Raw genomic sequence first — 22,066 nt, 5'->3', positions numbered from 1 at the left:
GGTCAGGGGGTGGGATTGAAAATTCCTACCCTCCAATCACAGGGCTGACTCCATCCTCAAATTTGCTAAAAGCCTGCCGAAAGAAACTCATTAACATAATAAAAGACACCTTTATAGGTCTCCTGCTTTAGGAAACTCCAAGGATTAAGAGCTATGTGCTGAGAATGGGGTGTAAGACCAGATACACATTTCTTATTATAAATCACAATATCACACCTGCTATTTCCTATATATTTCTGCTAAGATTAAGATCTTTAAAATGAGTTAATTCTCTAAATCCATGTATTAATATAAATATATAAATTTAAAATTCATATATACTTATATTTATAAATAAATTGCAGGTTAAAAAAGAACTATCTTGGGGTGCCTGGGTAGCTCAGTTGGTTGAATGTCTGCCGTTAGCTCAGGTCATGATCCCAGAATCTTGTGACCGGCTATTTTAGGTTCCCTGCTCGGTGGGGAGTCTGATTCTCCCTCTCTGTGCTCTCTTATTCTGCTCTCTCTCTCAAATAAATAAATAAAATCTTAGAAAAAAATAAAGAACTATCTTTAGCAAGATCGCTCCATTATATTTTATAACAAATCATTTTCTTGTAGACACAAAGAATGAGAAACTAATCCACTGTTCTGAACAATGAACCTTGCTCTTACTGTTCCCAGTTCATTACTCACCACATTTATACTGTGGACAACAAGAAAGAGGACTATGGCCAACAACCAATTTTTGACTATTCGTACAGGTTGGAATGGCAGTTTCACATAAGGTCATGTCACAGCCTGGAAATAAGAAACAGAAGCACTAAAATATTAGTCAATATAACTAAAAACTGTGCTTCCAACTCAAATCAGGGAAGTGATTTTTATTATGCATGTTTTTACATGTCATTAAACACATTCGGGTCACAAATGGGTCATATGTGAACAGGTAGTAGATTCAAGGTTTATTTATTACGGTCTTTCACTCTCGATTGTCCTAAGTCAAAGATTCCCAGAACCTTTACCTTGTCACATATTATTGAACACTATTAATTGCTTATAGTGAGAGTCTGCATGTGTATTTGCAAAATCACCAAAACCGTAATGTGGAAAAACGTGCTTTGAGAAAATATAAGTGATATTTATGGCAATATTTCTGTTTGCACTTCAACCTTTTTGTTTACCAAACATTATGCATGCTGTGCTTTTTTTCACAAATAATATCAACATATCTTGTGGTGTAACTTACTGTAAGGCTTCAGCCTGCATACATACCACAAATTTCCTTTGAACAGCAGGTCCACTTATCAACAGTGCCCAGGACAACTTCAGCTTCTCGTTCACAAATTGGCGAGGGCTCTTCATCACAATCTGGTTCTATAGGAATAATACTTCCATTCTCCAAACATTTGTACAGTGCACACTCATCAATGCCCCCATTCCAAATCTCCCCAGCAGTGCGAGGTTGGTCTTCACTATCAGTGCATGCTTAAAAAGATGGACACTTATATTACTCATAACCAGGCACTAAAATAAATCAGGTTGTGATGTTTTGGCTTCAGACCATGACTTGGCTCAGTGACATAGATAATATATCACAGATTTTTCCTTTCTTACATTCTTTTTTTTTTTTTCACCAGCTAGTAAACTAGCTTACATTTTTCTTTAAAGAAATTTGTAATGTAGTCTACAAAAGTATTTTTCCCTTCTACAACTATCTGTAAATTTGCATGTCCTCTTCTATAAATAAGATAATCTGTTCATTATTTCTTGTTCATTTTGTCTTGTTAATATAATTTATTTAGCTTGAACAAACTAAGTAAAATAAATTTAAGTTAGTTTTAAAATATTGACTATTGAAATTGAGAGATATTAGGGGAAAAAAGTCCCTACCACATATTTATCATTTTTGTCATACGAAAATTCAAAACACGTCAGCTTTAAAATCTAAATGTAGGAAGTACCTAATTATTTACTGAGTCTTGTGGTTTTATTATTAAAATGATAAATACACAGGTCCCTAAAAAAATAAATGTGCTTCTTTATTCTCAAAGCCTTCTACAAATACTTTTCTCAATGGCAAACACAAACTTGTTTCTGGAACTATATATGCATTTCACTTCTATTTGCCCGTTCTCTTTCATTATTACCTTAATTCCTTTTCCTCTAACCCTAATGATAAGTCCTGTACTGCAATTTTCTCAATTTTGCACTATTTTCATTGCAACCACCATGGAGACGATGAGTCAGAATAAAATGAAAGTAGAAAAATTGAATGTTTTCTCCCCAATAATAATACTATCTGACATTTCTTGAGTGGTTCTTTTTCTCTATGCACTGTTGCAAAATGCTTTGTATTATTTATGTATCCCCACACTAACTTTATGGGATAAGTGCTATTATTTTCCCCATTTTGCAGATGCTGACTCAGGCTCAACGAGGTAAAGATGAATCACTATTACATGAAATAACTGGAATTTCAATTCACATTCTATGCTCTTAATTCTTAATTTGTCGTACCCTTGCCCAGTTATTATAGAAATAGGTAGAGATTAGAATACATCATCACTGGGGATGGGTGAGGGGGTTAAATGGGTGATGGGTATTAAGGAGGGCACTTGTTGCGATGAGCACAGGGTATTGCATGTAAGTGACAAATCACTAAATTTTACACCTGAAACTAACATTACACTGTATGTTCATTAACTGGAATTTATTTATCATCTATCTATCTATCTATCTATCTATCTATCTATCTATCTATCTATCTATTTATTTTTGTAAGAGTTATTTTTATTTCTTTTTTATTTCTTTTTATTTTTTTTCTTCCAATGGGGAGTTTAATAGACAGTGATCCCCAAATACATTCGATCTTAAACTTTTTTTCCCACCAATTTTAATATTTTATTTAAATTCAATTTGCCAGCATATAGTATAATACCAGTGCTCACCCCATCAAGTGCGCTCCTTAGTGCCTGTCACCCGGTTGCCCCATCCCTCCTCCATCCTCCGCCCTTTATTAAACAGAATTTAAATAAATACTTGGAACAACAACAACAAAACACTTCACCACCAAAGCATCTAATTTGAGTAACTGCAATTGAAATCATATTAAAAATCAAAACTACAAAGAAATTGATTTTCTCTCCAACTCCTAAGGGTCCTTTTGATCAATCTTTCCCAGCACATGTCCCCAAGATCAAAAATAATTTTATTTATTTGCCGAGTCCCTAAGAAGTCATTTTGCACTCTGCTGCTTACCACATTCTTTCTCTGGAATGCACTGAATTGAATCTGGCCTGTGAAGAATAGTTCCGTTCTTGCATACACAATCTTCTCTTAAACTCAAACATGAAGAATGTCCATAGAACCATCTGTTCAGACATGTTCTTGCTTCACAAGTCCTCACACAGGGCTGATATTCCTTCCCCTCTGGACAACTCAGAGCTATGAATAACAGAGGACAGAATTTGCTAATGATCAAAGTCACCTATTTGGATTATAATGAAAGGAAGAGATATCAGATTTCTTTCTGAAAATCAATTTGGCTCATTTCCATCTCTTCAAATCTCATTTTTCATTTATTATGTAACCAAAAACTAGAAATAAAATAAGCAATAGGTATTTTTGAGTATCTTCCTGGTGCCCAGCTAGTATGTTATAGTAGGAAAAGCTCATCTGATTTGTAGCAAGTAAATATGATCAAGAAGCAGCCCAAATCTAGTTGGCATAAATACAGAGTCAACTAGTATGAAGTTCCTTCTCTGTGTAGTGAGGAGATAAAACAGTCTATTCAGAAAAAGCAGAGAAATATGCTTTAAACATGTGACTCCATCAAACCATAAAAAAGAAAAATGCTGTGTGTTTAGGTTTAAGCCTTTTCTGTTAGAAGAAACTACCAGTGCTGAACAGTTTCTAAATGATGTTACAGAAAATTCTTTTGATTCTCAGTGATCTTCAAAAATCATACTGTTAAAAAATGAACACACAGCTGGTGGAGGTATAAATTGGTAAAATCTCAGTGGGGAACAATTTGATGGTGTCTATTAAAATTAGAGATGTCATACATTTCCTATGAATCAAGCAACCACACTCTTGAATAGTGATACCTCTGGGAGCAGAAAGGCAAGGGATAGTAGGGCACAGCAGGAGCTGAGTTACTTCTGAAATGAAGTCATGTAACCAGTGTTTGTGACATATGATTCTTCTTATATGTATTTTACCTTTTCTTCTAGGGGAAAATGACAACTTTTATTTTATTTTGGAGCATTTCACTAATACTCATTTTGATCATCTTTTATCACTTGATCCATTTAATTGCTATTTCTTAAATTAACATTGTTTTCTGTAAAATAGGCTTGGTGATAGGCTTAATAAAATTTTTATGAAAATCATTACAACTTGATGAGAAAGCATGAGCCCTATAGATAAAAATGGGCAAAGGATACATACAAAAGAAAAAAAAAAAAAAAAAAGAGGGATCCCTGGGTGGCGCAGCGGTTTGGCGCCTTGCCTTTGGCCCAGGGCGCGATCCTGGAGACCCGGGATCGAATCCCACGTCGGGCTCCCGGTGCATGGAGCCTGCTTCTCTCTCTGCCTGTGTCTCTGCCTTCTCTCTCTCTCTCTGTGACTATCATAAATAAATAAAACTTAAAAAAAAAAAAAAGAAAAGAAAAAAAGATCCACGAACATGGATTTGGAAAAAAAAAAAATGAACCTAGGTATCACTCAAAGAAAGCTAGAAAGATTTGTTTCCATGGAAGTGGATACTATGTCAGGAAAGAAGGAAACGGGGACAGAAAAACATACATCCTCTTCCCAAGCTAGGGGACAAGCAGGAGGCGGGAGTCGGAGCGGGGTGCGGTAGGTCAAATGAGGCAGGTTGAATTGAAACCAAAGAAATGTGCTCTGGCATACAGAATTAAAACCCCTGTTCAATCCCCTGTGATATCTTCAACATTTCCATTGGTTTTGCTGACTGATATTTTGTGGACTAGGTTTTCTTTTGGGAGAATTGGAGCCGGATGAAACTAGAAGTGGCCTATGTGGGAGAGCTGACTTCTAACTCCTACGTTACATTTATATGTATTTTATTCTTTTGACATTATTTTGTGATGGAAAATGAAAAGAAAAAGAAGTGAATGTAATAAAATGGGATGTTATGGGATTGTTAGAAAATATTATTTAAAATGTACCACTTAAAAAATAAATAAATAAATAAAATGTACCACTTACGGCAGTAATCAGGTGTTCTCCACTGAATACAGATGTCAAACCTGTTGCACAAAGTCACATAGGCAGAAAGTGCATCACATTCATAGTTCCAAAAATAGGTATAATTGATCCACATCTTTTCACAAAAGTTCTGCGGTGACACCTAGAGACATTTCACCTTGGCATAAGTTATATTGTTTTATTTCTCTAAAGGCCCTACGTTAGTCTAAAACTGTTCTAGAGAATCAAAGGGTGGAAAATTAATACTAATTATGGTTCTTCCTTGACCTTAGATTCCAAACTTCATGATACTAGATGTCACTTCTGATGTAATAATATTTTAAATGCATTTTAGATAGGATAAATATCGCCTGCACTGATCTACATAAATCTATCTTATGAAGATGACAAAGAAGCAAAGTATGTGGGCCTAGTAAAATCTATTTCTGATATTGTATTTCGGGTCACAACTGTCTTTTCCATATACTGGATAATCTATGAGAGATCAAACTGGAAGTTCCTGAAGCGTTCTATAATGAGACATGGGATTACTTATTAAATGAGGTTATAAATGCTTCTTGAAAACTATGTGTTAATATTGAACGTTGAATAATTTATATAATTTGATATGCCTCGATTTAAAGATTCATCTTTTTCCTACAGATTGCTTCATTTTGATTTAGAACTGCCTGTATTCTAAATAATTTAACTTCCAGCGACATTAATTCCAAATTTTCTCTCTACTCATTCATTCAGTGAACATATTAAACATCTACCTGCAGATGCCAAATTCTGACACAGCTCAAAGTGCCTGATAAAAATATGTAGCATTTTTCAGATCCCATCATTTCTTTTTCAAGGTTCATATCCAATAAAAACCGAGATTCTACATCCTTTTAGTCTTCTTTATGGAATTCCCTTGGTTTCCAGTACCTCATTTTACATGGAATACTTGCTACGGTCCAGAGCATCCCCACTGAGGAATCCAGGGAACACAGAGTTTCCTCCTTAAAACCCAGGATGTTGAATGTACTCCATTCTATTGCCTTGTTCACCTGTTCAGTGTTGGCTCCTCTGCTGCCCCTTATCCTGAGTGTTTCCCTAGGTTCCATCCTCAGTGGTCATGTCTACTAACTACAAATGTTCTTGCCAGACTCATACCACCATCTTGGGCATTTAACCTTTTTCCTCGGTTTCCTCATAAGTTAAAGAGTTAATAATACATTTACTACTACTTAAGGTAGCTGTCAGTTAATATACAGTAAATGTTCAGAGCAGACTCTGACACATTGCATATTACTTATTATTATTTTTTAAAAATCTGTACACAAATAACTCCCCAAACCTGATCTCTGGCCTTAACTTACCTCTTCTGAGATCCAGAATTATGTTTCTAAGCTTTTTCTGGGTATTTTTGCTTTGAAATCCCATATGACCTAATTCATTCAGAGTGAAAAATTATATGCCTTTCTGCTTAACCCCCCAAAGTTGACTTTCCTATAATCTCCATTCATATATTCACTTATGTACACTTTCATAATTGATTGAACACCCAACTACATATCAGGCACTATGCTAGGCATGAGCAGTATAAAGTCAGTAACACAGACCTAATTCTCTGCCTCTGGATCAAAGCTAAAAAAGGTCTTTGCATAGAACCCAGAGGAGTCACCACACTAAAATGAATCAGAGGAGGGAAGTATTTGACTGGAAAAACTAGGATCTTAAAGGCCCACTGGCAGGAAAAACCTTGGAATATTCAGAGTTGAAAGGAGACTGGAGCTTAGTAAGCAAGAAATGTGTAGCACAAGAGGAAGCTAGAGAAGTGGGTGGGCCAGAGTGTAGAGGACCCTGTAAGCCTTGAGAAGGTTGTTTGGCACATACTTTATGTAAGTGAAAGACACTGAAGGGCTTTAGGTAGAAAAATGATACAATCCAGGCAGATCATGTCTGCTCGATGGGGATTTTCAAATGAAGGTGAAGCTGACAAGTGGGAAACCAAATTACCTGCTTTGCTCTCTTTTGCCCTTCAATTCCCTGGGAAGGGATCTGTCATAATAAAGGGACTCTGCATAGCCTCTCTAAGCCTTCAACAGTTAAGTTGGGAACTGGTTGATTAAGTTAATCAACCTTCTGAGTTCCCAGTGAAAAATGGATTTTTTGAAAATCATGCTTTAAAAAGACATTAAAATGACACTAAACTGGGTTTTAAAGTATCTGTTTCTTCATTTTTATATACCTGCTTTTTTAAAGATTTTATTTATTTATTTATTTATTTATTCATTCATTCATTCATTCATTCATTCATTCATGAGAGACACACAGAGAGAGGCAGAGACCCAGGCAGAGGGAGAAGCAGGCTCCCTGCGAGGAGCCTGATGCGGGACTCGATCCCAGGACCCCAGGATCACTACCTGAGCCAAAGGCAGATGCTCAACTACTAAGCCACCCAGGCGCCCCTACATACTCGCTTTTTAAAAACAATGTAAACCTTTAAAACCTATCTGCATCCAAATCTCCAAATAAAACTGAAGCTCCCAAAAGATACGCCATTTTTATCACATGACTCGCCATCCTTTGCCTTTCCCTGAGGGAACTCATGAGGCAGGCTGAGAATTATGGGGTCTACACACCACAGTCTAGCACAGGAGGTGCTACACAGTGAACACCTTCCTGCTTTAACAATTCCCTCACCTTCTTTCCCAGGCTCTTCCCCTCCATATGTCTTACACTCAACCATTTCAATATCTTCCTGTTATAGCCTTTTATAAAACTTGTTCTTACACATATTGTTGTATCTGTGTAGGCATCCCTTCTTCCCCCTTCTCTCCTGGCAAATTCATCCTTCTAAATAAATCAAATATCTAAAGGTATGAGAAGTCTCCTCCAAACCTGGGCTCCCACATACCTCCAGACTGTATATTGTCATGTATCTGTTCATAAGCTCACTTTCCCACCAGAGCTTCTGTGAATAAGGGAGAGTCTTATTCATCTTCGGATCATAGGAGTTTAACACGATGCCTTGTAAGGACTAAATGCTAGATGTCCACAAACTTTTCATTAAATGATCCATGAAATGCTGTATTGGTCTGTCCTATGTCCCTAACAATGGATTTATTTTAAAAGATTTTATTTATTTATTTATTCATGAGAGACACAGAGAGAGAGGCAGAGACACAGGCAGAGGGAGAAGCAGGCTCCCTGCAGGAAACCCGATGTAAGACTCAATCCCAGGTCTCCAGGATCATGCCCTGGCTGAAGACCGGCACTTAACCACTGAGCAACCCAGGATCCCCACAATGGATCTTTTTTAATGATAGAGATTATTTAAAATATCTACTAGTCACATAAAGTCAGAAAGTTAGAGACAAACAAAGAAGGTTTAAACTGAATATATGACAGTTCTATCACAAGTATACACCTAAGATGCCAAGACCATAGAGAACTGATAATATCCTTACTGGCTTGGTTTCTCTACTGGGTTATCAAGTGACATTGATTTCTTTCTCCTACAGGCATTTATTCATAGGACAGAATTTCATTTTTCTTGAAAGCTGTAGATACAGTTTTGAAAAAAAATAGGAGAAAAAAGATAATTAATTATCCTTTCTATATCTTTAAATCTATAAAAGTAAGTGATTCTGAATTCCAGAGCATACTGACAGCAGGTGTGGTACTAAACTATTCTCAGTAGAAGAACATCATGGCAAGAACAGGAATTTATTGGCTTTACTCTCAACATGTCTAATGTGACAGTTCTTATTTATGGTTGCCCTTGACTTACTTTATGATGGCATGGAATGAAAACTCTCCTATTTAATAACTCAATGCAGTGACTGCAATCATGCTCAGTACAATTCCTAACAGGTCTTCTTGTTGTTACTTCAAATGATTTCTCAATTTCCCAGCTTTCAATAAATAATTCTATGTCTTCCATATTTGTAATAATTGTGCCATTTTGCATCCTTAGATCATCATCTGGATCTTCATTGCAAATTCCTAGAAAGATATGATATTTAGAAGGAAACATTTTTTTCACTTAAACCAAATGTAGACAAAAGAAAGAAATCATATTAATAATTGATTTTAAAAGAGTAAATTATTTACTGCACAAGGTGCCGAATGTATATCCTTTCACTTTAATGTTGATAGAATTTTTAAAATATGTATCTGATTCTTTGATAAAGTAGTACAGAGTTGTCTTAACCAGATTAAAAAGAAACTACAAAAAAATACTAATAAAAAATAAAAAATAAAAAGAAACTACAATCCTAGAAGTTAAGAAATGTGAAAAGATGATAGAAAATGAAGAAAGAGGAGATGGATTCTGCTCCCATACTTATTCACTATTACCACTACTTTCTAAATGAAGAACTAGTTCTTAAGCTTTCCAAGATATTCCTTAGAATAGCGGGCATTTGGTGATTGCCTCCCACACAGCCATTCCCCCAAGGAAAACCCTACCTGAAAACATTAAATTCCTGAAATCTAAATTTCAGGAATTTATCCCTGCCCCGTCACCACTACAGGAGAGGGCATGATTGGCACAAAGGTAGTCCTTACTCCCTTGAGTTAACAACTGCTGGAGGTACTAAAACAGTCAGGTCAGGCAGTCACCAGACACACGGCTACATTTACCTTTTGGACAACCAGTGCTAAACAGGATCTGACCTGGAATCCTAAGACACAGACAATATCCCTTCCTTAGGATGACATGACCTATTGATTATCATGCTTTGACCTGCTGTAGCTTCTAGCTTCCTGAGGAAGGCCAGATGGAGGATGGAGCTTACTCTTCATCCAGTGGAGTACAGAGCCAAAGGAAGTACAGAGAAATGGCCCAGAACCCTTATCTGATCTGAATCCCACCCTACCTTAAGACATAATCTTTCTTAATCCTCAAGGCTCCGGCTATAAAAGATATAACTTGAACATTTTCTTCAAGTATCAAATCTTAATCCTCAAGTAGGCATGTTAATATCATAAAGGTTGCTGCTACCGTAATTGCCTTGTCCTTGTAAATATACAAAGGTCTGAGTTCAATGCAAAAACAAACAACTAAAACAAAACTCAAGTGAAATGAACTATACTGTAAAGCTGCTACTATTTCTTAAGTCTAAACTTTCCTGGAAAAAAGGTAATTGCTAATAAAAAATATGTTTTTATTAGCAACTCCAGCCACCAGCCCTATAAACTTCATAGTACTGTATAGAACAAGGTATTCATACAGACTTCCCATTCTGGGATCCTCAATTTAGGTCACACTCTTGTTTGCTGTAACTTTTTCAGACCTGATAGCATCCAGCTTTGATTCACAAAAACCACTCTTCCCACTATGGACGTCATGAACTTTAGGGGTTGTCCCTTGGTTAGCAAAAAAGGTGATCCTAGCCCCTTCTCTACAGTGTGTAAAAGCATGAGCTGGCAATAAGTGAAAGAAAAAACCCCCACAAGATCAAACAGAAATCATAGCATACAGAAATTTTAATCATCTGAGAAAATATGCATTCCTAAAGCCTCCAAGCATTACCCAATAACTTGATTTATTATGTATAATCAATACTATACATACTCAAGAATAACTATTTCCACAGTGATAGCCTTCAGTCCCCATAGAACTTTGTACTGTTTATCACACTACAAATAGGCAAGGAAATATGTAAACCTTTTTAGCCAAACTTTGCACTAAATGCTTTAAAGAAGAAATTTTGCTTTACGTCTTTTGTTAGGGGAAAGGACTTAGTCCTATCTGTTTTTGAGTTGCCAGCACCAAGCACGGAGTCAAAACACTCAGAAGGTCAGTAAACTTTTACTCATTGAGTGAGATTATGAGATTACAGTAGATATTTTTTGCTAAGCTAACATTCATTGATGGTGTGTAGTAAGCAATGCATTAAGGGTTTGACATTAACTTTCATATACAACCCTAACAACAATCTCGAAGGTAGTAGAATGTGGCTATTTTTATTTGAAAGATGAGGAAACTGATGTTCACCCTAAGAGTGCAGAGCTACAAAGAGAATAGCCTCCATCAGACATCAAAGCCAGCATTATAGTTTTTTTATCCTGTTGTGTACCTAGAGGTGTCTCTAGTTTGTCTCCTTTGGCTTATAACTATGTGTCTATGTGATATGATGTGATATTAAGCTAGGTGTAAAGACACATCTTGAGATGTGATATTGAGAATGATGTGTTCCCTGTATGTAACCTTTAAGGTGGCTTAAGCAACTAAGTTTTCCCATATTTCAAATTTTAACATAATAAGGAAGAAACAAACTTATTTAAGCCTTTAATCTTTCTGGAACTCCTATTTCTCACTTACGAATTAATACCGATTTATGAGGGCTACCGTTAGAATTGAATAAATTCAAATATGTGAAATAAGGCTTAGCACTTTATTAATGATTAATAAAGATGAGCTAGCAAGAATGTAAGTAGTATTGCAGTAGTAGTAGTAAACATGTATTTCCCAAAAAATATGTGACTTGAACTATTATTTCTTCCTTCTTAGCCCATTTATTGAAAGTCGCCGCTTTCCTTTAGTACTCACATGGGGAACTGAAAATTAATGTCACACCTCAAATATGAAAAGTGGGGCAAAATGGTGTAATGTGAACAGGAAAGAAAAATTGGAAGAAATTCAGATTTGAAGAGCAATTCTCACCACAGAGTCCTTCTGTGTAAGATGACAAGTTAAATCCAGGGCCAAAATGAATGTCTATGATCCCTGTAAGGTGAGCCCACTTCACGATTAGTCCAGCTGGAGTCGTAATCACATACATGGTACCAGAATCTTCTATGGACAGTTCTTGACTTGAAAAGGGCAGAGGCACAACAATAGAATCCACTTCTACCTAAAATAACACAATGAATTGACAACTGTTAGAAAAATGTGTATGTTTAAATATATACTCATTAAAAGTAGAATTCATATGATTCCATTACTTCTCGTTGAATATAAACTACTTCCTAAGTTTCTAAAAAATTTATTTCTCTGCTGCCTGACACCGCTTCTCACAACTCCAAGCTCCTTTATTATTCCTTTGTTGTGTCTTGCTACATTCAGTATTTGTTCTAACCTTGTTACCCCTTATTTTCTTCAAAACTTAAAGTTTTAAAGTTTCTTCAAAACTTTCTTTTGTGTTACCTATGCTTTTCTGATGTTTCTGTCAATTTATGTTAATTACACCATTATCTACTAATATGAACGTAGGGTAATAAAGTTATTTTCAGGATGTTTTCTTCAACCTGGATCCTTTCCTTGATCTTCTAAATCAGTGTTCCCCTATAATACTCCTAACAGTCATCTACCAAGCTTGGCACAGAGGAAGTTTCCCAGCGACTCAATTTCCTATGTTTGGATGGGACTCTAGACTCTGTATTTTTAGCATGTATTATTGGTAATACAAATGTAGGCAATCCGAGGATTATATTTAGAAAAACTGTTTCAAGTAATGACAAAGACATGGAACCAGCAGTAACTTTGTGGGTCATGTCTCACCAACCATCCAATTTTTCCACTTTGTATCTTCCTCATTACTGCCGCCTATAGGCTAAAAGATCCTTATTCCTGCCTGGTTGATTTCTGCTTCCTTTAAGATTTCTCTTGGGTGTCACCTCCTCTGAAAATACCTATTCGACCTTCCTATAAACTGCATTAAGGAACCTGTTTCTGTGATATATGAGTCATACTTTATCACTATACCCCCTACCGCTTTCTAATCGGCAATTACATTGAAGCACCTCACATACAGCTGCAAGTTACTAGAAACCAGGACCTTGTTCTTTATCATGTAAACTCTCATTAAATAATTTTTAAATAATCAGCTTTTAACTCAATACCTGACCAGAGATGAATTCAGTTGAAGATAAAGCTAAGCCCTTTGGCCCAAATGATCACTAATAGCACTGATCAGATTTGAGTTTAAATTTATTTCCCACCCACTTCCTCCTGTTAATATATCAACTGGATTAAATTGCAGGTATATACAAATGCTATCATCCAAACAATTTCCCCATTTATATATTTTTCTTTACTTAAAATTAAGCTTTCTAACACCTTATTATATTTTAGGCCCATTTTAATATTGTTTCCACTCTAGAATGTTTGGCCTGTGCTAAAAAAGGCAGAATTATTTCTAGAAAGCACATAACATCTCAGTCATTTTAGCAAAATCTTTACACTTTATTTTCTTACATCTCTGAGAGAACCATATAAGTGAAGTATCCAGCTTTATCACTTACTCGTCTCTAGTAAATAAATACCCCTTGGAGTAAAGGTTTTTCCTGTAAAACCAAATAGCTTTTTCCAATCTTTTTTTATAATACATCCTCCTTCTTCAGTTTATTTCAATAGTTAAATATTTCTTCATTTTTTCCTATTTTAGCTATCACATATTCATTAAAAAAATTAACATTATCAGTACTTCGAAACTATTTTTCTCATGGTGGTCTGTATTCTGATATTCTTAGCTAACTACTTTTTTCAACCTTGTGATTCCTCCTTTTTTATATCATTTCCACTTTGTCTAATTTAAAACACTGTTAACTTGACACTAAGAAATCAGGCACTCACATCATCCGAGAGGGCTTTCATGTATTTGACATGCTGTTACAGTTAACCTCACAAGGGGAAAAATATTTTCAACAGTTGGGACATTACAGAAGGAGAAATGTAATATGAGGAAACATATTTGTTGACTGTCCCTGAAAAGAATGATTAAACACAATAGCAATGAAACTCCAATATGTTTAATTTTCCTCATTTTTGGAAATAATTATATTTAACATAATTTCTTAATTTTCTCTAATGTGAGGATATCTTTTAACTTTGTGCTCTTACCTTTCTTGCTGCCCGATTAACAAGTATTTTATGTATAGATGTTGTCAAATTTAACTTCTTAAAACAAAGTCCATACATTCTTCCAGAGGATGTCTTAATTGAAAAAAATATTAAAACTTTATGGAGTTAAACATAACTTTAGCAATAAAGAGAAAAAATTTATGAAACACTTTGCAAATACTCACTAGCTTTTTAGGGGAATTTCCATTCTGAAAAAAAAATGTATAAAAATATATTACTTGACTTTTTAAAAAATCATTATTTGAATTAATTTTACATGCCTTTAAATATATTCACATGAAACGTTTTTTGTCTTCAGTACTAGAAGATAAATCTCAGGGAGTTCTTGAGTCCCTTCTTGCTCTGAGAATATCTAACGTTGCAGTGTACGTCAGCTATAGATTTATAAAGAAATGACACAAAAATGAATGATAACCTACCTGATTCGTGGAACATTTTTCAATATGAGCAATGATAATTTCCCCAGGAATTCTTACTAGGATATAAGAAGCCATACTATACAATGCTGCATTATTTCCATCAAATGTAATAATGCTCAATTCTGACAACATGGAACAGCGACCTAAAAAAAAATGGCAGACAGCGGATTTGGTCTATTAACCAATTATTTGTATTTGTAGTAATGTTTGCTCCTTAAATTTTTTTTTAATTCATGTTATTATGTTTGACAGGAAGCAACTGTAAAAGTTATATATTGGGAAATAAAAATCAGAAATTAAATGGAGAAAGTTCAGCAATAACTTTGGCATGATGAGTGAGGTGATCAGCTCAAAAACAAACAAACAAACAAACAAACAAACAAACAAAAAAAACAATCTCCTCCTGGCTGAAAATTGACTGCTATGTAAGAAATGCAGACTTACAAGGACATTCCCACTCAGGGCAGCAGATATCCCTGTTCACCTGAACGGGTCTTCCCCGGAAACCACAGTCAGGCATTTCCACTTCCTTTGGGCAATTAAGAGACCAGTTGAACAAGTGCCATTCCATATTAAGGCATATATACTGGCTACAGTTGTAAACAGGATCAAATTGTGGAGGCTGTTAATAAAAAAGCAAATTAGTTTTCTTTTTTTCTATTTTCAACAAATATTGTCAATTAACTTTTTAATTCCCCATTCACGTTGTCCATGGTGTATGTTTCCTAAAGATGAAAGCTTCTGAAAGATAATTAGAATTCCACTAGAATTTTTGTTGATGTTTCCTCTCTAAAATACTCAGTTTGAACTCAAGTTTTACCTTAGTATTGATTTGATATCAGAATTGCCCATATACTTAGACATCAGAGTCAATTGATGTCTTGTCCTAAATTGTCTTGATTTAGTATTTTGCAAATAGATGTTATACAGAACAGGTCTAAGCCCTCATATGTCCTGGAAAGCTAGTATATCATTACAACTCTGTTAATGTCAGTTTTAAAAAGTCACTACTAAACACTATAAATATGTCATTAAAAATTCATATGTGAGATTAGTCTTACAGCACCTGGATAAAATCATTATAAATTAATTTTTAGATATACTTCAGATTTATAGATGAATAAGAAAAAATCAGTGGTAGATTTTTCAAAATTTATGATTTGTATTGTATTTAAATTATGGTAATAATTATAGCAATGATCAGACATTTATGTCACTGTGTTTGAGATAGTATTCTAACGAACACATTTCATTCCCAAAACAGCCCTCTGAGGCAGGTACCATTGGTTTTTCCTGTTTTAGAGTTGAAGAAAGCAGGAGGATGAAGGTCAAAGTAACTTGTCCAAGATTCCATAGCTCATAGGTAGTAGAGTTACAATCTAAGTTCAGGGATTGTTATTCTGGAATCTGTGATTTTGACCACTATTCTATACTGCACTTCAGGGGATGAGGAAGAAAATTTAACGCCTATTTAGCATCGATCATATGCCATGCACTAACAGTAGCTTATTTCATTTGCTTCTCCCTAAATTTTGTGAGTCAGTTTCTACCATCCCAACATTACATATGATCAAAAACAAGGATAAAAGAGTTTAATCCCTTTCTAAACAGTGAGACTATTAAGTGAGTAATTCTAAATGTAAGAGCCAAAAGGAGGCAAATGGTCAAGTCTGATTTTCCAAAATTTTCTGTGTGCAATTGTATCAACTCCCAGGATTGACCCTACTTTCCATTTAACCAGGAAAATGAAAGCAGTCAGAAAAAACTAAAGCCCCTACAACATCTCAAACTGCCTAAAAGAAGCTATACCTTCTCTTCCACCGAAACTTTTTAAACAAGGTCACCAACGAACTCTTCGTTGCTAAATCCAATGATGATTTTTCAAACCTCACCTTACTTGACCCACTAACAGATTTAGGACAGCTTATTACTCTATCTTCTTTACTACTTTTCCTGGCTCCCAGACCACCTACAATCTCCTCCGTTTCCTCTTACTCACTATCCTTTGCTTGTTTCCCATCATGTCTTCTTCCTTCTTCTCTCCTCTATCTGCACTCACTCCCTTTGTGGTTTCATCCCATCACTGAGAATTCCCCAAAATTAATTCAGCTTGATCTCTGATATCTGTCTATAAGATACTGATCTATAAGATCCGTACATTTGCAGCTTTTTGATGTCTAAGAGCAATCTCAGTCTTTACAAGGCAAAATTGAATTCTTGATGACACTCACCCCATTCACTTCCCACAATCTCCCCATCCTGATTAATGCCAGCTTTATTCTTTAATTGCTCAGGGCAAAGATCTTAGAATCCTTGATGCCTCTGTTTCACTCACACCACACATTTAATCTTTCAGAAAATTCTGTGGCCTCTAAATTCAAAATAAACCCTGAACCCAGATGTTTGTCACCATCCCCACTGCTATCTCCTGGTCAGCGCCACCATCATCTCTGCCTAATTCCCACGATAGCCTCCTAACTGGTTCTGTTGTCTCTACACCCTACGTTCAACACAGCAGCTAAAATGGTCCTTAAACAAATCAGATCATGTAATTTCTCTTCTCAAAAATACCTGATGTTTTCCAGTCTTTTAAAATCAAAGCCACAGTCTTTACAATCATCTACAAGGCTTTAAATAATCTCATTTTTTTAAATCTTGTTGCTTACTTACTTACTGGTTTCCTTATTATTATTTTAATATGTCAAGTACATTTTTACCTCTGAGCCTTTCCACTTGCAGATCCTTCGGCCTGAAACCCTATTTCCTGGTTCCCACAGCTATTCCCACTGCCCTGGTTCTCTGTGTGGCTGTTTCTGAACTTCTTCAGATCTTTTACTATAACGTTACACCTTATCAGTGAGGATTTTTCTGAGCGTGTCATTGAAAATAGATTTATTTATTTTTCCCCTAGCAGCACCTTCTAAGATTTTCTATAACTCAGTAACTTATTTTGCTTAGTGGCTATCTAAAATATAGAATATAAATTCTATAAAGGCATGAAGTTTTGCTTGCTTTTATATTGTTTTATCTATGGTACTTGGATAACGCTTGGCCAAAAATGGTGCTAAATAAATATTGGTGGAATGAACAGTTGGTTTATCTAACAAGTGGCATGTTTGAAGTGAGAGCCAAGACAATTACAAGCTCTGGGGTCCAAGGGGGTTATCTTTTTCTGCTTGCCAATGTATCTTTGTTATCTGGCATAGTGCCTGGCATATAATAGCTACTTAATAAATATTTTTGAATGCCTGCCTTACAGAAAAGCCTACGTTAGTTGACTTTTTATTAAAAGACCACACTTACGACCTCATTTGAACTTTGTTTTCCTTAATGTGACCAGAATCTTAATTAGAAGGACATATCTAAACTAGTTAAGAAAATATAAATGTGTTTGTGCCCCAGAGGGGGCACAAAAAAACCCCTGCTAAAATGTGATGCATATTTCTTATCTTTTGGCAAAGATGGACTAGAGAGCATAGCAAGAGCAGTTTAATAGCATTTGGATAGTGATACAGAGACTTGAACAGATGCTATAAGGAAATGCAAGTAGCTGGAATAGATTATCCGGCCATACCTCACATTCCAAACCTGGCGTTGGCGTTAGCATGTCAGATACAGCGAAGTCTGATGGAGTAATCATTTCTGGACCTGTTCGAAATGAAGATATCCTTTCCATTAGTGGAATGGTACCCATCATGTAGGGAATTTTGTGTAGTAGAAACTGTGCTAAGGATTTTTATACAGATTATTTCATTTATTCCTCGCAAGAACTCTGTAAAGTAGATGACAATACTCTTATCATTTTACAGATAAGGAAACTAAGGTCTAGACAGGTAAGCTAGTAAGTAACGGGGCAAAATTCAAACTTGGGAATTCTTATTCCAGAGCTCTGAGTTTTCACCACCTTCTATAAACATCTTCACTATCTTGAGAGTTTCAACACAATTGTTTGAACAGGTAAAAATATCAGTATTACTAAAGATGCTCAGGAGTTACAAATATTGTTCCCTTTTAAAAATAAGTAGTGAAGTTGACTCATTTCCCTTAGTGAATCCTTAGAACGTGTTCCTTGCAAGCAGGATGAATGGTGCTGTGGACCACCAGCTGGTGGGTGCGGTGAAGGAGTGATCCATGGGAAGGGAAGATGTGATTGGTAAAAAATTTGTAAGACACCTTTAGAAGCTTTTTTGTTAGGACTAAAGTTATCTCCAAAATGCTCAAAGTCTTGAAGGACCACAGAACCACCCAAATGAATGGTTGAAATTTTGTCTAGCTATAATTAGTATCCATTATTGATATTGCCTAGAAGTGACTGTATTCAGGGGTGCCTGGGAGGCTCAGTCAGTTTAGAGTCTGCCTCAGCTCAGGTCATGATTCTGGGGTCCTGGGATCTAGCCCCACATCTGCTTCTGGCTACCCCCCTGCCCCATACCTCATCTGTGCTCTCTCTCTCTCTCTCTCTCAAATAAATTAATAAAATATTTTTAAAATGATTTAAAAATAAAAATTCATATCTTGTTACTGCTGTAACAAATTATTACAAATTTAGTGGCTTAACACATCACCAATTAATTATTTTGTGGTCCTAGAAGTCAAAGTCCTAAAATTTGAGGTATCTGCAGGGTTGCATCCTTCTAGAGGATCCAAGGAAGAATAGGTTTCCTTCCTTTGTCCAACTCGGAATTGCCTGAGGATTTTGGTTATGGTCCCTTTCTCTATCTTCAGAGTTATAGCATAATATCTTCAAATTTCTCTCCCTTCTCCTCTTCTGATTCTGTCATCTTGTCCCCTTCTCCGGCTCTCACCTCCTTGTCACTGTCTTATTAAGTCCCTTGTTATTATATTGGACACATTTGGGTAATACAGGATAATTTCCCTACCTCAAGATCCTTAACTTATTCACATCTCCAAAGTCCCTTTGCATGCAAGGTCATACTCACAAATTTTGGGATTAAGAGGTGGACATCTTTTGGAAGGCAATTATCCAGTCTTTAGAAGCTTTTTTGTTATCCAATAAGGTAAGAGAAAATTGACTTTTCAGTTAAATAAATTCTCTAAGTAACCTCAGTGTTATGCTTATTTTGTAGGTTCTAACTTACAGAATAAAGAAGAACAAAAATTCCCATTTCTTGGTCCTAGGAGTAGTGTTCATGATATACTGATGTTGCATCTTCTAGAAAATATGAAACTTAATACAGACTTAAATGTTTTTATTTTTATCATCATAAACTTTTAAGTCACAGAAGAGGAAACGAAGTTCTGGTCCACAATAAGCACAGAGTCATGGAAACTTCTAATGACTTACAAGGATTAAATGTACAGCAACTGATTAGTCCGATCCCTGGCATAGACTAAGCACTTGATAAATAGAAGCTGGTAAGAATAGTGGTAATAGTGATAGTTGTAGGGAGGTGTCTGTAGGCCACCTGCACTTTGATTTTAAAACTTGTTTATTTAGATAGTTGGTTCAGAACATTTTCATTTAAAAAGCTCTTAGCATCAAATATGAAATCTGTAACTCCTATGTAAGGTCACAACACCTACTTGCCTCTCTTAGCAGATAATTTAATCAGAAATACAATTAAACCATAATAATATAACCAAAAAAAAAAAAGAATAACTATCTGAACTTTTCTAAAGTATAATTTCAGGAAAAATAATACATTGTTTGTCAAACCTTACTGTGTGAGTAGATTTACCAAATCTTTTCCTAAGCCAAATTTCATAGAGAGAGAGAGAGTGAGGTCTGAACCAGAATAGCTACTCCAGAGGCTGGGACAGGACACAGCAATGGAAATGGAAGTGCCCAAAGGATGACTTCATTTGCATTAACATCTCTTTAGAGTGAACTCACTCACTGTGAAAATTTAAGCAACATTTAGTGAAACCCAAGTTCTGGGTTTAAAATGTGAGGGGAGTCCTTGTCATTCATACCACCAAAATGGAAGAAGAGGTGAACCAAATGGAGGAGCCATTCAGAAAACCTGGTACACTGAGCCAGTGAGCAGCTACGCAATGAAATGGGGTGACTGCTGGGTTTTCTAGTCAGTAGGATAGTACCGATGCCAGGAGCTGTTATAAATGTGCCAAGACTTCAATTACATAATGCTAATTTTAGGGTCTCAAATGGCAACAATAGCTATAAACATGGGTAGAGATGGCTTACCTGGTGGCATTAATGCTGGTTCTGTGGGAATCAGAGGTATGCCTACAAAAAAACACAAAGAGACTCTTCCTTAATCAGTTATGTTTAAAATGAGACCCATATATACTTCCTATAGGGATCTTTAGCTTCAAGAAAAATGTTTTGGGAGAGAGAGTACAAGAGGGATGTTAGATGGAAGATGAATATGTTTTAGAAGGTAAGGAGAAACAAAAAACCGTGGAAGGGATATTAAAGAAGAATCTTATAAAAGTTTGTTGTCTAAAACTTCTGCTTACAACCACTTGCTATCAGCAGAGAAAAAAAATAGTCAAGTGTATCATTTTTCAGAATAAATTAGGTAAGTTTCCCACTTACAGTCTGCTGGATAAACACATTTGAGGGTGACCTCATCAAGGATCATATTTTTAGGGCAGTAGGGCAAGCATCCTTCAACCCTTTACATGGAAAAAAAAAAATCAAAGTGAAAAAAGTTTAAAATATAAAAACTACTGCATTTAATATATGCAACTAAGACATATTCTTCCTGAAAGTCTTCTATTCTCTTTGTCAAGCACTAAGGAGTGCTCCATTTGCTACTGTCCCATCATACTTCATTTTATGAAGTCCCAATCCCCAGGGGATGGTGAAGGGATATCGCTCATGATTAATGAAGAATTTGAACACAGAATTATCAAAACATATGCTTATGTTTGGAACATACTAAAGCCACGCTCTATAAATCACTGGAAATGCAGAAGATTCATTTATTGTGATTGTAATCTACATTTGTGGTACTTTCCCCTCCTACACTCCCCCAAATCTCAGCAGATAGAGATGCTTTTTAACTATCCTTAAGGACACTGGCTGAACAAGAGACTTGAGTGCCTCTCCCTGGCCATGAGTAAACCCTAAACTCATTGGAAAGATACTGGGAATCTCTAGGTGGGAAGGATGGAGGTGGAACATGGTTGCTGTTCTTTGATGACAGGGAAAGGGAGGAGCAGAAGCTGCCCTTCTCAAGAGCCCCAATGTTTGGCAGAGTCCTAGGAGGATGTGGTTGTATATAAACCTTTGGAGACTGGATTTCAAGGTCCAGGATGTCTGGTTTTTCCTAAGGATCTTCACTTCTCATGCATGGCGCAGAAGCATGGCAAGGGTCCCAAATTTCAAGAAGCTATGGTAGGGATGCCTGGATGGCTCAGTGGTTGAAGACCTGCCTTGGGCTCAGGGTGTAATCCTGGGATCTGGGATCGAGGCCCACATTGGGCTCCCTGCAGGGAGCCTGCCTCTGTCTCTGCCTCTCATGAATAAATGAATAAAATCTTTTAAAAATAAAATAAAATAATAAAAAATAAAATAAAGAAGCTATGGCTTGGACGTCATGGGCCAAAGACAAGAGGGACCTTCTGGAATGCTTCTTATCAAAGGGAATGAAGACAATATAAC

At 36.0% G+C, this 22,066-nt stretch overlaps 1 protein-coding gene across 2 annotated transcripts in view; it reads right to left on the bottom strand.

Annotated features, from left to right (window-relative positions):
• The window catches only part of OTOGL (otogelin like), a 130,181-nt gene that overhangs the window by 20,131 nt on the left and 87,984 nt on the right, over positions 1–22,066 (bottom strand). For both annotated transcript variants that reach the window (XM_049094370.1, XM_049094369.1), the window contains exons 34-46: positions 20,996–21,075; positions 20,642–20,683; positions 18,050–18,123; positions 14,920–15,097; positions 14,476–14,618; positions 14,221–14,244; positions 14,036–14,128; positions 11,858–12,047; positions 8,978–9,192; positions 5,215–5,356; positions 3,241–3,426; positions 1,255–1,467; positions 676–780 (exon numbers count right to left, since the gene is read on the bottom strand). In XM_049094370.1, the coding sequence (XP_048950327.1) occupies positions 676–780; positions 1,255–1,467; positions 3,241–3,426; positions 5,215–5,356; positions 8,978–9,192; positions 11,858–12,047; positions 14,036–14,128; positions 14,221–14,244; positions 14,476–14,618; positions 14,920–15,097; positions 18,050–18,123; positions 20,642–20,683; positions 20,996–21,075 (1,685 nt within the window). The remainder of the gene's footprint in view (positions 1–675; positions 781–1,254; positions 1,468–3,240; positions 3,427–5,214; positions 5,357–8,977; positions 9,193–11,857; positions 12,048–14,035; positions 14,129–14,220; positions 14,245–14,475; positions 14,619–14,919; positions 15,098–18,049; positions 18,124–20,641; positions 20,684–20,995; positions 21,076–22,066) is intronic.

The sequence above is a fragment of the Canis lupus genome, chromosome 15 (assembly GCF_003254725.2).
Source record: "Canis lupus dingo isolate Sandy chromosome 15, ASM325472v2, whole genome shotgun sequence".
Classification (NCBI taxonomy): Eukaryota; Metazoa; Chordata; class Mammalia; order Carnivora; family Canidae; genus Canis; species Canis lupus.
Note: the sequence above shows the minus strand (reverse complement) of the source record. Positions and strands in the feature narration are given on the sequence as shown.